At 41.8% G+C, this 13,980-nt stretch overlaps 1 protein-coding gene across 1 annotated transcript in view; it reads left to right on the forward strand.

Annotated features, from left to right (window-relative positions):
* The window catches only part of FSHR (follicle stimulating hormone receptor), a 211,743-nt gene that overhangs the window by 58,464 nt on the left and 139,299 nt on the right, over positions 1-13,980 (forward strand). The window contains exon 2 of the mRNA XM_019516298.1: positions 4,967-5,038. Within this exon, the coding sequence (XP_019371843.1) occupies positions 4,967-5,038 (72 nt within the window). The remainder of the gene's footprint in view (positions 1-4,966; positions 5,039-13,980) is intronic.

A 13,980-nucleotide genomic window follows, 5' to 3' on the forward strand; every position in this document is an offset into this window, starting at 1 on the left:
CTAAACAGCAGCTGAACAGAAAAGGACCTAGGGGTTAGGGTGGACGGTAAGCTGAATATGAGCCAAAAATATGTCCTTTTTGTGAAGAAGACTAACAGCATACTAGGCTGCATTAGTAGGAGTGTTGCCAGCAGATTGAGGGAAGTGAGTGTTCCCCTCCTGTCAGCACCAGTGTGGCCACATCTGGAGTACTGTGTCTAGTTTTGGGCCCCCCACCACAGAAAGGATGTGGACAAATTTGGAGAGATTCCACCAGAGGGCAATGAAACTGGCTAGGGTGTTGGGGCACATGAGGAGAGACTGAGGGAACTGGACTTACTTAGTCTGGAGAAGAGAAATCTAAGGGGAGATTTAATAACAGCCTTCAACTATGAAAAGAGTACCAAAGAAGATGGAGCTACACTGTTCTTAGTGGTGGCAGATGACAAAACAAGGAGCAATGATCTCAAGTTCGATTGACTACAAGATAAACATGAGCCACCAATGTGATGCCATGGCCGGCAAAGTAAACCAAACACTGGCATGGATCCACCAATGTATCTCAAGTAAAACCAGGGACAACATCTTCCCATTCTACTCCGCCTTAGGGAGGCCACAGCTTCAGTGCTGCATCCAGTTTTGGGACCCTCCACTTCAGGAGGGATGTGGATAAGCTTGAGAAAATCCAAAGGAGAGCCACCTGTATGATCAAAAGCTAAGAAAGCAAGCCTTACAGACCAAGAGGCTGAGGGACATGGGACTCTTCAGCCTGGAGAAGAGAAGGCTCAGGGGTGACTTGGTGGCAGCCTATAAGTATATAAGAAGGGTACATCAGGCCCTGGGAGAACACTTGTTCACCATAACAAAGTCTAACAGCCATAACCTCCTGGAAGACCAGTTTAGGCTGGACATAAGGAAAAACTTCTTTACCTTATGTCTGAGTGTAAAGGGTCTGGAATATACTCTCCCCAGAGGTCATGCAAGCACCTACTATGGATTCATTCAAAAGGTATTTGGATGTCTATCTTACTGAGATCATTTGACCCCAACCGACTTCCTGCCTATGGCAGGAGGCTGGACTCAGTTATCTCATGAGGTCCCTCCCAGCCCCTAATGTCTATGAAGTCTATGATGTTTCAGCAAGAGAAGTTAGGTTAGATATTAGGACAAACATTAGAACAATAGAATCATAAAGTTAGGGTTGGCAAGGACCACAGGAGGTCATCTAGTCCAACCTCCAAAGCAGGAGGATCCCCAACTAGGTCATCCCAGCCAAGGCTTTGTCTGCCTAGGTCTTAAAAACCTCCAAGGATGGAAAGTCCACAACCTCTCTGGATAACCTGTTCCAGTGTTTTACTACCCTCCTGGTGGAAGAGTTGTGTGCTCCTAGGAAAAGCACACAAAACTTACTAGGAGTGTAATAAAGCACTGGAACAGGCTGCACAGAGAAATTGTGGAATCTCCATCCTTAGAGGTTTTTAAGACCTGGGTTGATAAAGCCTTGGCTGGGATAATATAGTTGGGGATGGTCCTGCTTTGAGCAGGGGGTTGAACTAGATGACCTCCTGAGGTCCCTTCCCTCCTGAGGTCCAACCCTAATTTTCTGTGATTCATTGATTTATTTTAGAATATTACCAAGGACTGGCAAAATGCAAGTAGTTTTATAGTTTGGGTTTTGTTTTTATTGGCACCTAGAACTCCCAAGTTAAGTATTTTTTCTTACAGAAGAGTTTGGAACAGGTTTCAATGTAGATCAAAGTTAAACTGTTCCCTAATTGTTTTAGCTTTGTAACATTAAGCCTGCGGGGCATTTTGCATGGTCCTATTGTATTTAGCTGATCTGTAAAAGTGCAGCTTTGCATGAATTATATTTGCCATGTTTTAGGAAGGCTTTACAAATTGTCAAATCCAGGATAGGCCTTTTCAGGAAGCTCTTTAATCCTTAAACATTTGCATAATGATCTCAGTGCTGTAATTTTTTATGTGATACTATGTATAGGAACTATTGCTGAATATTTTAGATTAATAAAATTAGGAGGATGATGAGCTCTAAAATGGACTTTGCCATCTTTCAGGACTGAAACTAACATTTATTTCAACATATTAAATTTGTGGGACAAAATCCATCCCTGGTGTAACCTCACTGAAGTCAGTGGAGTTAAATCAGATGCTCCATTTGGCTTATGGTGCTTAAATATTGAACAACTCAAATTCAGAGTTCTAAATGAGGAGCCAGATTCCGGTGAAGAGACTTAGCTAAATAGTAAAAAATCCATTATAGTGGAATTCTGGTAAGATAATACCCTTATCTGATACTTTGATTAAAACATGATAATCATTTGGAAATTCTGGAGCAATTAGATGACATAAAGAAGGCAAAGCTGATTCTTTGAATACTTGATGTGAACAATAAGAGAGATCAGTCTCTGGTTTTGAAGTAAAAATTGTTAAAAAGTAGATTTGTATTTCAGTGATATACAGCAGTTGATATCGACTCAAGTGCCTTTTTCTAGCACTGTGCAGATGTTAAGATAAGGCTACGTAAATGGAATTAAAAGAAAGCACATTCAAAACAACCATTCTTCACTCTGAGATGATAAAAGTAAGGAATTATCTGCCAGACAAGGTTGCTGAGGTTAGAACTGTCTGGTAATTGAAGAAACAATTAGGTGTCATTCCTGAGCAGAAACTGGCTGAGAAACAGAATTGTTTGGTAAGATACCTGAAAGTTTTACAGGTGTCTTCTTGAGAAAGAAATAAATGGCTAGTGTCTTATTTATTATATAAATTGGCCTGTCTTGAAAGGGTTTGACTGTGACATTTTTGTTCAACGAGTGTAGAAATAAGGCCCAGTCCATTATGTTCTGTAATGTTTATTCTCTCCATGTTGTGGCTACTTGTTTTGGCTTCTAATCATAGTGGCATATCTGTCAGGTGCCATTTCACCTGATAAGGAAGTACTTTGAACAAAAACAATTATCTTGATTTTGTAATATCTATAAATGCAGGAACTTGTGCAAGAGTTCTGTTTATCAGGATAACTTATTATGTCTCCAAGAACCTTTATGGAGCCTATAGATGTGCTCATTCACATTCTAAGTAGAATGCATTGGACCAGATTCAATTAATGAAGTCTGCTCCACATTCTAATTAGAATGCTCCGGTGTTGCCTCACTGTCACATATATTAAGCCCCTACACATTTCAAAATGGCCCCTGGGCCTCATCATATGAGCTTTAGATGAAGCATCCCACAGCCATTTTAAAACATATAGGGGCTTAATACATATGATGGCAAGCTGTTTTTAATTACAGCAGGTGTCTGGGAACCACTGGAATTAAAACGACCCCCCCTCCCCACTCCTGAGCATGTGTATAGGCAGCCTTAGCTTTTTGTTTAACAAGTACTGCAGTACAGTTCTGTAGTTACTGTGCCAAAAGTAGATGAGCCTATGTTAGTAGAAGTAGCTTAGGATAATCCACTCTTCCTAAAGTTTGTCCAGTTCTTTAAAAAATGTAGTAAAGGATTTGCCCAATCAATTAAAAGGTTGTACATTGTAAAGTTAGTCCTATATTTATCCAATTATTTTGTGACATACTGTGAGTAAATTGTGAAAATCTTAATAGGACACTTTTTCTCTGTACCAGTGACCTTCACAACTTTGCTTAAGCCTCTCACCCCAACATTCTTAGTGTAGAAGGAAAACTGGTCCAACAAAGCTGTTTTGTGTCCACCATCCCTCCCACCCCAGTTTAGGGCAGAATCAGAGGCAGCTCCACATGGGGTGCAGTGGCACAATCACACTTCCTCTTATACTGTGTGCTAGAGCCAGTTCTCAGGAAGGCATGGCCCTGACGGGGCCTGGATACCTGGATCCCATGACGAGTCCAGACAGAAACTGAGATCAGACCATGTGGGAAGAAAGAAATGTGGCTGGAGTCCCAGACTGGTGGGGAACATCAGAGTAGAGGGAGTAGGCACAACACTTGCAGAAGGGAAACCCACCTGCCACCATCACGGTCCCCAGATGACCTGGGCATGGAAGTCATGGGAGTCCCAGAGCCTATCTTGCTTTGCTCCAGCCAGGCTGTGTTTTGAAGCAGCTGCGTGAAAATCTAGGCTTGCAGGCCGGTTCCCCCTTCCAGCACCCAGTCATCACCAGCAAGAGACACAGGGAGGTAGGCAGGGAACAGGTGCAGGGATGAGGGCTGCCCATCATACCCATTGTCCATGGCTGACCTCAGCAGTCCCTGCAGCTGCTCCTCACACCTGGAGCTTCCCAAATGGTAAAGAGCACCCAAGGGGGCCAGGAAGGGAGCAGGGACAGGAAAGCGGTACTCACCTACTTCTGCCACCACCATCCCAGCTGCCCTGTGACTAGTCGAAAGCTTTGGGGCTGCTCCTGCCCCACTCCAGCCAGTGCTCCAGGAAGTGGCTGTGTGTGTGCTGAGATTCATCAGGGACAGTGCCATTGGGGTGGGGAGGAGGGAGTCCCTCTTTCCTTCTCTTTGCCTGGTTTCCCCTCCTTCTCATTGTCCTCCACCAGCTTAAGTTTCCAGCCATGTCTCCTCACCCCATTCCCTGGGAGGCAGCACCAGTGGCATCTCCTGTACCCCCCTTTTCTTAATTTTGGATCCACCCAAGGGATAGGATGGGTAGGGAATGACTTGGACCTTTCTTTCATCATATAGCTGCATCAGACAGTGGCACAAAAGTGTATACTCCCCATGTAACATTGAAATATACAAATAGGAAATCAAGTCTCCTGAGTAATATTCATTCTCCTGAGCTGCTCTGGAGACTCTATGATAGGGTCCTGCATCCTACCTTTTCCAGACAGTTAGTTCCTCCTCTAATTCTTAGGCTTTACAGATATCATCTTAGATGGTAAATTCATCAGAGCAAGCATTATCTTGGTATCTGAGACTTTTGAACAGAATTGTGATATAAGTAATGAATAATCAGTGTCTACTTTCTCTAATTGCAGGAGATTTGTCCTCACCAAGGTGAGAGTCATTCCAAAAGGAGCTTTCACAGGACTGGCCGATTTAGAGAAAATGTATGTATTGGTGGTTGTTTGTTGGTTTGTTTTCTAAATAATGTGTTTGGTTGTGTTTGCTATTATTGCCTTTTTTTTGTAAGAAGACCACTAATGCTCTATGCTACAGAAGTATGTTTTCCATCTTCTCAAATTTCTGTTAAAAAAAAGAGAAAGAAACACAAAAAGATAGCTAATACTCCAAAGGAATATTGTCACACATACATCTGGATGGAACACCTGGGCAAGGTTTAGCTCAGCACCCAGTGTCAGGATAATTAACAAGGAAAATGTCAGCAGTAAACTCTGTAGGAATCTGATTAAATCTGAGAATTGTGTGCTTTGCTGCCGTATGTTAACTAGGAATCCAGGAGGGGAACACCACCAGTCAGAGCCATAGGTCAGCCAACTGTCATTTCAGCAATGAATAACTGAGCCAGTTTTCATTTTCATGTATGTTTGGAGGAGACTAGCTTTTTACTGACTGTGTTGAGATTTCCAAAGCCACCTACAAATTTTATACATCTATTGCCCATTAATGTCAGTGCTTAAATCTGATGATGAATACATAGATATAATTATAGATATATGTGTATATTTGGCAAACTGTATTTGTAACACACTTACCACTGCACCTCACCAATGTAGTACACTCTGCCACAGTTGGAGAAAAAGAAACAATTGTCTATTTCAGGGGTTCCCAAACTGTGGTAGATATACTCCTGGGGTACACAAGACATCTCTAGGGGTACACAAGTGAAATTGTATAATGGAGGATTTAAGTTTCATTACAATAATAATTGGCATTTAAGGGGTTAAAATATAAAACATATGCTGGTAGGGGTACACAGGCAGCTGGTAAATCTGGAATGGGGTATGCAATAAGAACATGTTTGGAAACTGTGGTCTATTCCATATTTCATTAGATTCACTCATCAGGGCTAAGTACAAACAGTCAAAAAGCCCAAGACTGAATTAATTCAGTCTTTGTGGGTTAGTCTAAACTGCACAGATTAAATTGAAACAGAAGTGAACAGACATTTATCTTTGACTCGGGAAATGCAGCCACATGCCTGCAGTGGCTCAGGCCAGAAGGCTGGGGGTGCTAGAGCACAGCTCTCTGGTTGTGTGTTCACTTCCTCTTCCTGTTGCCCCCAAGGCCTCTGGGATTTGCAGTCCAGAATTACAACAGCAGGATTCTACAGGGTTGCTATTCCTGCTTCCAGGTGTCTCTGGGATTTGTAGTCCAGAGTTGCAGCCAGCAGTAAGTTTGAGCCAGGGAAAGGGTGTTTAACTCCTATCTCTGGCCCCAGGCCCCCCAGCCAGGGTTTGCCTGGTGGGGGCAGTCCCCCCCCCCCGTAGACTGGGCTGCATCCCCAGCTGAGCTTGCCCCCCCTGCATCCCCCTTGCCAGCCAGCCCTCACTGCTCTAGTTAGGGAGCAGAGGGGCAGGGCCAGCCCTGCTATCTGGAACAGACAAAGCAGCACAACCCAAGGCTGGAAAGCATGCTGGGATGCTGGGGGGCTGTGATTTAACTTGAACCAGGAAGGGGTTCTGGGACAGAAGTTTCATAAACCAGTTTGACCTGAATCAATTAAGTCTGATACTACATTCAATCACATTTATCTTGTTTCAATCATTTTGAAGCTGGTTTATGTATACTGAGCTTCTGTTCTGTTACAGGTTTCTACCAGTTTCTGATCACTTAAACCGGTTTACATGTAACTTCTGTCCCTAGCCTATAAGACCAGAAGGGACATCTCTAGTTGGACCTGCTAAAGGACACAAGTCGTAGGACTTCCCCAAATTAACTCCAGTTTGAATAAGACCATATCTTTTAGAAAAATAGCCAGTCAATATTTTAAGCGTTCTAATGATGAAGAATCCATCCAATCCTTAGTAAGTTGTTCCACTGTTTAGTATACCCACTGTTAAGAACTTGCCTTGTATTTTTGTGTACTTCAGTGCAATTAGGTCCTTCACATTTTTTTTCGAAGCATAGATGGGACGCCCCTAGCAGTACTTACACTTATAGTATAAGAATGGGCCATGCTTAAGCCATTAGTGGGGCCATTGTAGTACAATCCAGTAAGAGTGTTTGGTTAGGTTTGCCCAAAGAAGTGAACCTTCTAACAATTCTGTGGGATGTCTGATCACCCAAGTGAATGGGCCTGATTCACTTCTGCTTTACTCCAGCTTTTACACCAACCTAAGTATACTCAAATCAGTGGTGTTACAGAGCTAATGTTTAAACCAAACACAGTTGCTAATCTAGCCCATTATAGAATATTTCAAAGGACTCGCACTGTTTAGTTTTTGCTCATCATTACAGCATAGCAAACAGTCATCAGGAGAAAAAGGAAAGGAGTTCTTATCTTGTGAATTTACCAATTAGGAATAAAACCAGTCCTGAACGTTCAGTTAGTTTTGTTGGCATTTGTTTCTCCCAAACTCTTCTGGATTTCTTTTAGTCTGATGCTTACAGAAAATCATTAAGCTCGCTGGACTGTGAAGTGGGTTGCAAAGTGCATTGTAAACTGTTCACGTTGTCTTTAATTACTCACAAAGCATATGCCAGATACATATGAAGTGTGAAGATTACACTGAATAGGATGTCTGTGACAAAGTGATGATTTATTGTTAACCAAAAAAAATTATATATGGAAATGAACTCAATTTGAAAATACATCTATGTACTATTAATAACTCTGGGGGGGAACAGTTTATAACAAAATACCTTTGAAAATAGAAGTGTGATGAATATGTAAATTAGACCAATCAACATCAACAAATATGTGGTATGTGCAGATGAGAAAGCAAACAGATAAAATGTGAAATAGCTCACAAATCATAAATATAACTCATAAAGCATTCACTGGAAATATTCATGAAAACATGGGGACAAAAAAGTATATAATCAAATGATATATTTGCATATAAAAATAGAGCCCCTTCATGAAAGCCTTTTTTTCTCTCAGAAAATCATGCATAAAAAAGGGTATTAAAGCAAACTGAAGACTATATAAAGAAAACAGCTATTAATAATGTGATACCTCCATGTGGTAAAATGTGGTTTGCCTAGTGTATATAAATTAGATACTTTAATCTACTGAACATACTGTGCTTGCATATAACTGAGAGACTGAAAATCAAAGACTGACTATATTTGCTGAGTGTATTAGTGAACAAGGAATATAAAGAAAAATCAGCATTAGTCCCAGAGGCCTGAAAAACATGTTAATTTATGTATACATTTTCTATTAGAGATAAGTTTAAAACCATTTTAAACAGCATGTTTGAAAACGGGGTTTGTTTAAAAGGTCCCTTGAGTTAGCAGGAAAACACCTGCCTTGGGTACCTGCTCTCCTACCTCTAGTAAAGGGTGGAGCTGATACAGAGAGTGGGCTTTCTAGTCTATCAAAGTGTTTTGAGAAACACAAAATAAGAGGGAATGGGTCCTCCACAAAACCTGGGTCAGAATCTGAGCTTGTATTTTCTCATTCAAACTGAATAGAAAAGCTTTGAATACACTGGTCAAACACTTTCTGTCAGAACTGTTTTTCTAGAAAAAAAATTGAATTTTTGACTAAACATTTTTCCCCACAGAATTTGCCAGTTCTTCTGTGTAAGATTTCAAAACCAAATATTGGAAAGCCAAAACCTGAAAAAAAATGCCAAAAAACCAAATAAACCAGATACCCTAGGGTTGTGTGTCATACCAAGACAAATCCTACAGAAGTATTTGCCTAATCTGCTCTTAATAGTTTCCAAGGAGAACTTTTTTGTGGAAAATTTTAGCGATAGCCATTTTTTCATGATCATTATTATCATCATCATCATCAAAATTGCCTTTGTTCTGCTTTTTTAAATTAAAAAGTTTCATTTTAAAGACAGACAAATAAATAGATGAACTTTTCATAAGTGTTTTTCTAGAAAAAAACTCCATTTTAGAAAATGTTTTCCAAATTATAACACATTTTGATAATCTACCTAGATTTCTTTTGCCAATGCAAAGCAGAGGCTGTTTCAAAAGATGAAAAATCAAAACAGCAGACTGACTAGATCAAAACAGTAATCTTCTTGCTAGCTGCTCTCCAGCTTCTGTTCTGCACGTCTCTTTCACCAGACTAATATAGCAAATAGTGGTAGAGGCAAGTATATTAGTTATTCTAGTTACACTTTTAGCTTGTTCCTAGGTACCCTTAGCCTGTTAGAATGCAGCAACTCCTATAGAGTGCTGCTTAACCAACCTGTGTACACATCACAAACAAATTAGCCCTCTGGTTACTAAATTTAAAGGCAACCCTGTGCAGGCACATATCTAGCACAATCAATTCCCAAATGGTTCTGTAGATGCCATATCAGCATCAATCTGGGCTTGAATTTCATTAATGTAAAAGAGAACAAGTCTGAAGCCCATGTAAAAAGTATCTCTTTGCACTATTTCTTCTATTATCTTTCCTCATGTTTTCAGTGTGTAGCATGGCCAGGATGCTGAAAGCAAATCTGACAATACCTAATGTAAAGCTAGGATCCACAGCTGTTTTTAGATAGTAAGTGCTCATACAAAATAGGCAACTTGACCATTAGGGATTATTAGGGACCTACCAAATTTGCAGTTTCATAATTTTTTCAGAACACCCAGTTTCTGCAAAAAACCCCAACTCTGCAAAAAGGCGCAAAATTGGCAAGCAAGCAAGGGAAAAGAAAAAAAGAAACGAGCAGCAAAGCAGAAAATGGTAGGAAGCCCTGGCATCCTAAAGCACAGGAAGAGGGAGAGAGGAGAAAGAGGGCAGGGGGAGCAAATCAGAAGCTGAGTCCCTGACAGGTTCAGTCCAGGGACCAGTCAGGGTCTAGCCTAGAAGCTTGCAAAGAAGCCTGACCCTCCCCACCCTACAACCACCTTTTTTTTGCTTTGCTTTTTTTTTATCGCATTGCATTATATTTAATTGCATTGCTGCCTGCCTGCGCACCCACCAGGGTGAGGAGCTGCCTCCCCTCCTGCTGTGTGGTCAAACCTGCAGGAACCATTAACCCCATCCTAGACTGCTTGCTAACATGTCAATTAATGACTTCCACAGGCTTAATCCCCTGATCAGGCTAGTGAAAGCCACTAATTGACGTGTTATTAAGCAATCTGGGATATGGTTAATGGCTTCTGTAGGCTCAATCAGGGTATTGCCACGTTAGCATGTAGTCTAGGACATGGTTAATGGCTTCCAAACTTGATCAGGCCCACAAGACACCATTAACCATATCCTAGACTGCTTAATAACATGACAATTAATGGCGTCCATGGGCTTAAACTCCTGATCAAGCCTGGGGAAGCTATTAATTAACACATTAGCAAGCCCCAGTCTGGGGTCACCTGTCAATCTCTGGGGAGGGGCGTGACTTCTGGGGGCCCTCAGCCAATCAGAGGTGTGAGGGGGCCCACTGAGCTCCCCTGTAAAAATGACATCCAACACTGTGCTGGAACCACAAAATTGGGGTGGGGGGATTTGGTAGGACCCTAGCCATGAGGGAGGCAGGCTGTGGGTCTGTGTATAGGCCTGGCAGGAGACTGGCTGTGGAGTGACAGGTGTTGTTGTAGGGTAGGTGGGCTGGAGAACTGTGCAGGGAATTACAGGTGGGCTGTGTTGAGGACTGGACAAGAGCTATTAACCATAAAGGACCAGTGCTCTAGGGTATGTGCATGAAACAGTAGTAGGAAAATACACAGAAATTTATGCTTGTTTTACTGCCATCTGTTCCATATGAAATAAAGGACTCCAGTCTTTGGGACTGCTACCTTGAACTCCAGAGATTTCAGGATTTCCAAGATTCTCAAAAGTGCTTCAGAGATTTAAGAGCACAAGTCCTATGTCCATGTTCTATAAATTCTTGTCCTTTGTTCAAGATAACTTATATTCCTAAATCCCTTAGGCACTTGAAAAAGTCTCCCAAATATTGTTAAAATACTTCTTCCACACAACGTCTCTCTATATATTTTTTCTCATGCTTATCATCTTATATGTGAAGTACTTACTGACGTACTTAGGTGAATATTCCTTGGGCTGTACAAAAGAGGAAAAGTATTACAATCCAGCTTTGAGAAAGTTGGTGATATCAAGTGAATGATTATGCTTTAACATTGGTCTTTTAAAAGGACTCCAGGAGCCAGTAAATTCTCAAAGGATCACTTCTCAGGGGAAAAAAAAGATTAAACTTCTTGGGGCTTGCATAAGGCAAGACATTTTTTTCTTCCACTTTCTTTCAGACAAATCTGATCAAAATGTATTTTTTCTTCAAACAGATGCTCCTATATAAAATGTTGGAGGTTCAGAGGATACCATCCTTTGAGCTTTCAGTGACCCTCAAATTTGCCCTGAAGAGTATCTCAAGCAAAACACCACCAGCAGCACACACATGCACACACATTGGAATTTCTTCTTTGAAGAAATTCTTTTTTTAAATCCTGCTATGTGTATTTAGAGTACTCCATCTATCTCAGAACGTAGGGGAAAACTGAAGCTGGTATAAATCAATTGTGTTTCATTGAAGCTAACAGGACTTTGATGATTTAACGGCAGACCAGGACTTGGCATGACAGCAAAAGACGGGGCAGAGAAAGAAATAAAAAAGAAAAAGAGTTATCCAAAAGGCTTCTGACTACCCTTAATTAATTATCTCTAGGGACCTACTGAATTTGGGGTGGATGCTTCTGGTTTCATGGTCCAAGCATGGTGTTGGACACCATTTTCACTGTGGAATATGGTGGGCCTCCTATGCCTCTGGGGCGCCTGAAGTCCTGCCCCTCCCTGGAGATTGATAAATGGCCCCAGACTGGGGACGGAGCCCATGGAAGTCATTAATTGCCATGTTAGCAAGCAGCCTAGGATGCAGGCTTGACCACATACCAGGAGGAGAAGCAGGTCCTCACCCTGGCAGGTTGGCAGGCAGACAGCATCAGTCTGGGCATTTGCAGTGCAATACAATGCAAAAAAAATCAAAGCAAAAAAAGGGGGGGGAAGGTCATGCTCCTTTGCAAGCTCCCATGATGGGTCCTCACTACCTCCTGGACTAAGCCTATGTCAGGGGCTCAACCTCCGATTTGCTCCCTCTCCCCACCCTTCTCCCCCTGTTTCCCTCTCCCATGCTTCAGGATACCAGGCCTTTCTGCCATTTTCTGTTTTGCTGCTCCCTTTTTTTTTTTCTTCTTTCCCCCTGCTCACCCATTCTGTGCCTTTTCACAGGGACCAAGCTTTTTCAGAGAGATGGATCAAATTTGCGGTTTCTGTAAAAATCACGAAATTGCAAATTCGGTAGGTGCCTACTCATGGCCCTCTTTCCGGGCATGCTATAAAGACACTGAGGTGAGTTCTGCCCACTCTAGTTCAGGAATTGAAGCAACATGGTGGTATATGAGGCACTACCTGGCAGCAGGGAGAATTAGCCAAGCCACAGCACTATGCGAATCTGGTTCATCTACTCCATGTTGAGGGAGCAACATACTTAAAGTACCCTACTATGTCAACAGGAGTCCTGCCTGGCACCAAGGAAATGTTCGTACAACAACTCATAGCACTTCCACAGTCCACTAGGAGAACCCCTGGTGTAGAAAGAGTATTTGGATAATTTGGCCACTCAGCCTATTCAGTACTTTAGGCTCTCTACTGACACTTCAAATTCAATGGCAATTTCTACAGTATCTAGTAAGAGTTTATTTAAACCCACTTAGTTCACTATGAACAAAATGTATTTTGGACCATCAGGCTTGAAGGGCACAAATCCATGTATCTGATTCTTATGCAGGGTGAAAGCAGCAAATAAGTGCACTACCTGCTGCCACTTTTGAATCTAATTCTACATTTTCTCTCAGGCATTTGAGACTGACATTTAAAAACATAAGGCTGTGACAAAAGAACATCAAAGGGAGGGAATGCAAAGTCAAGATTGATGTTCCAGGGGTTAGATAGATGTCTTAATAGGACAGGTAAAGATGATGATCCAATACAGAGTCTTTCATATCTGATCTTTGTTTAAAAGTAGACACCACTGAGTTGCATTAAAGACTGTTACCATCTGATGAACATTTGATGACCTGTAAGCAATCAAGATATTGGTCTGATTCCTGTCAGTCAGGTTCCACATCCTACCACTGCACTGTCAGGGTTGTGGTAGTGTTGAAGTGATGTTGTAGCTGTAATGCTAGGAAATATGTAAGAGGGAAGATTTTTGTAGGTGATACCTTTTATTGGACCAACTGTATGATTGGGACAGGCTTAGATAAGCTTTTGAAGCATTCAAATCTTGTGTAAGTCTATCTTGCTATCCAATAGAAATCATTGTCAGAGTTTAGTGGAGAAGCCAAGGGCTGGGTAATGACACAGAATATTATTTTCTTAAACCTTGAAGTAATATTTTTCTTCTTATCCATAAAGGTGATGCTTTCATTTCAAGCTTAAGGTTCAATGGCAGAAAAAGAGGAAGAACAATGTATTTGTTCCCCCTTCCTGCAAACACACATATAAGGGTGAAATCTCCATCTGCCCTGACTACACATACCTCTCTGAAGTTTGTCCCCATAAAGTGAATGATGTATTTTGCCAGCTTCTCAAAAGAGTTTTATAATATGCAGTCACTGAAAAAACTAAGCAATGTATCTTGTCACTTCTTTAGAAGATGGTTAGTGTCACGGAGTGGGGCCTGCGAGCGGCCGTAATCCCGCTAGCGCCCCCTTGCCGTGGCAATTAGGAGATCAGCACCCTCTTATTCTCGCCCGCCATGTCTTTGATCTTGTATAAGGTAATATGGGAGGCTGCCTATGATCTCCTGTGATCTTAGGGTGACTTGGTGCACCCCAGCCTTATGGGCTATGCGTGCCTCCTACCTCCCCTTTAGCACGCCCCAAGCCTCACAGCTGTTCCTGACGTTCTTGTGTCTCCAAACTTCCACTAGCCCTCCCCGGGCTTCACTCTTAC

This window comes from Gavialis gangeticus, unplaced genomic scaffold (genome assembly GCF_001723915.1).
Source record: "Gavialis gangeticus isolate Ggan-Ray unplaced genomic scaffold, GavGan_comp1, whole genome shotgun sequence".
In the NCBI taxonomy this organism is placed as follows: domain Eukaryota; kingdom Metazoa; phylum Chordata; order Crocodylia; family Gavialidae; genus Gavialis; species Gavialis gangeticus.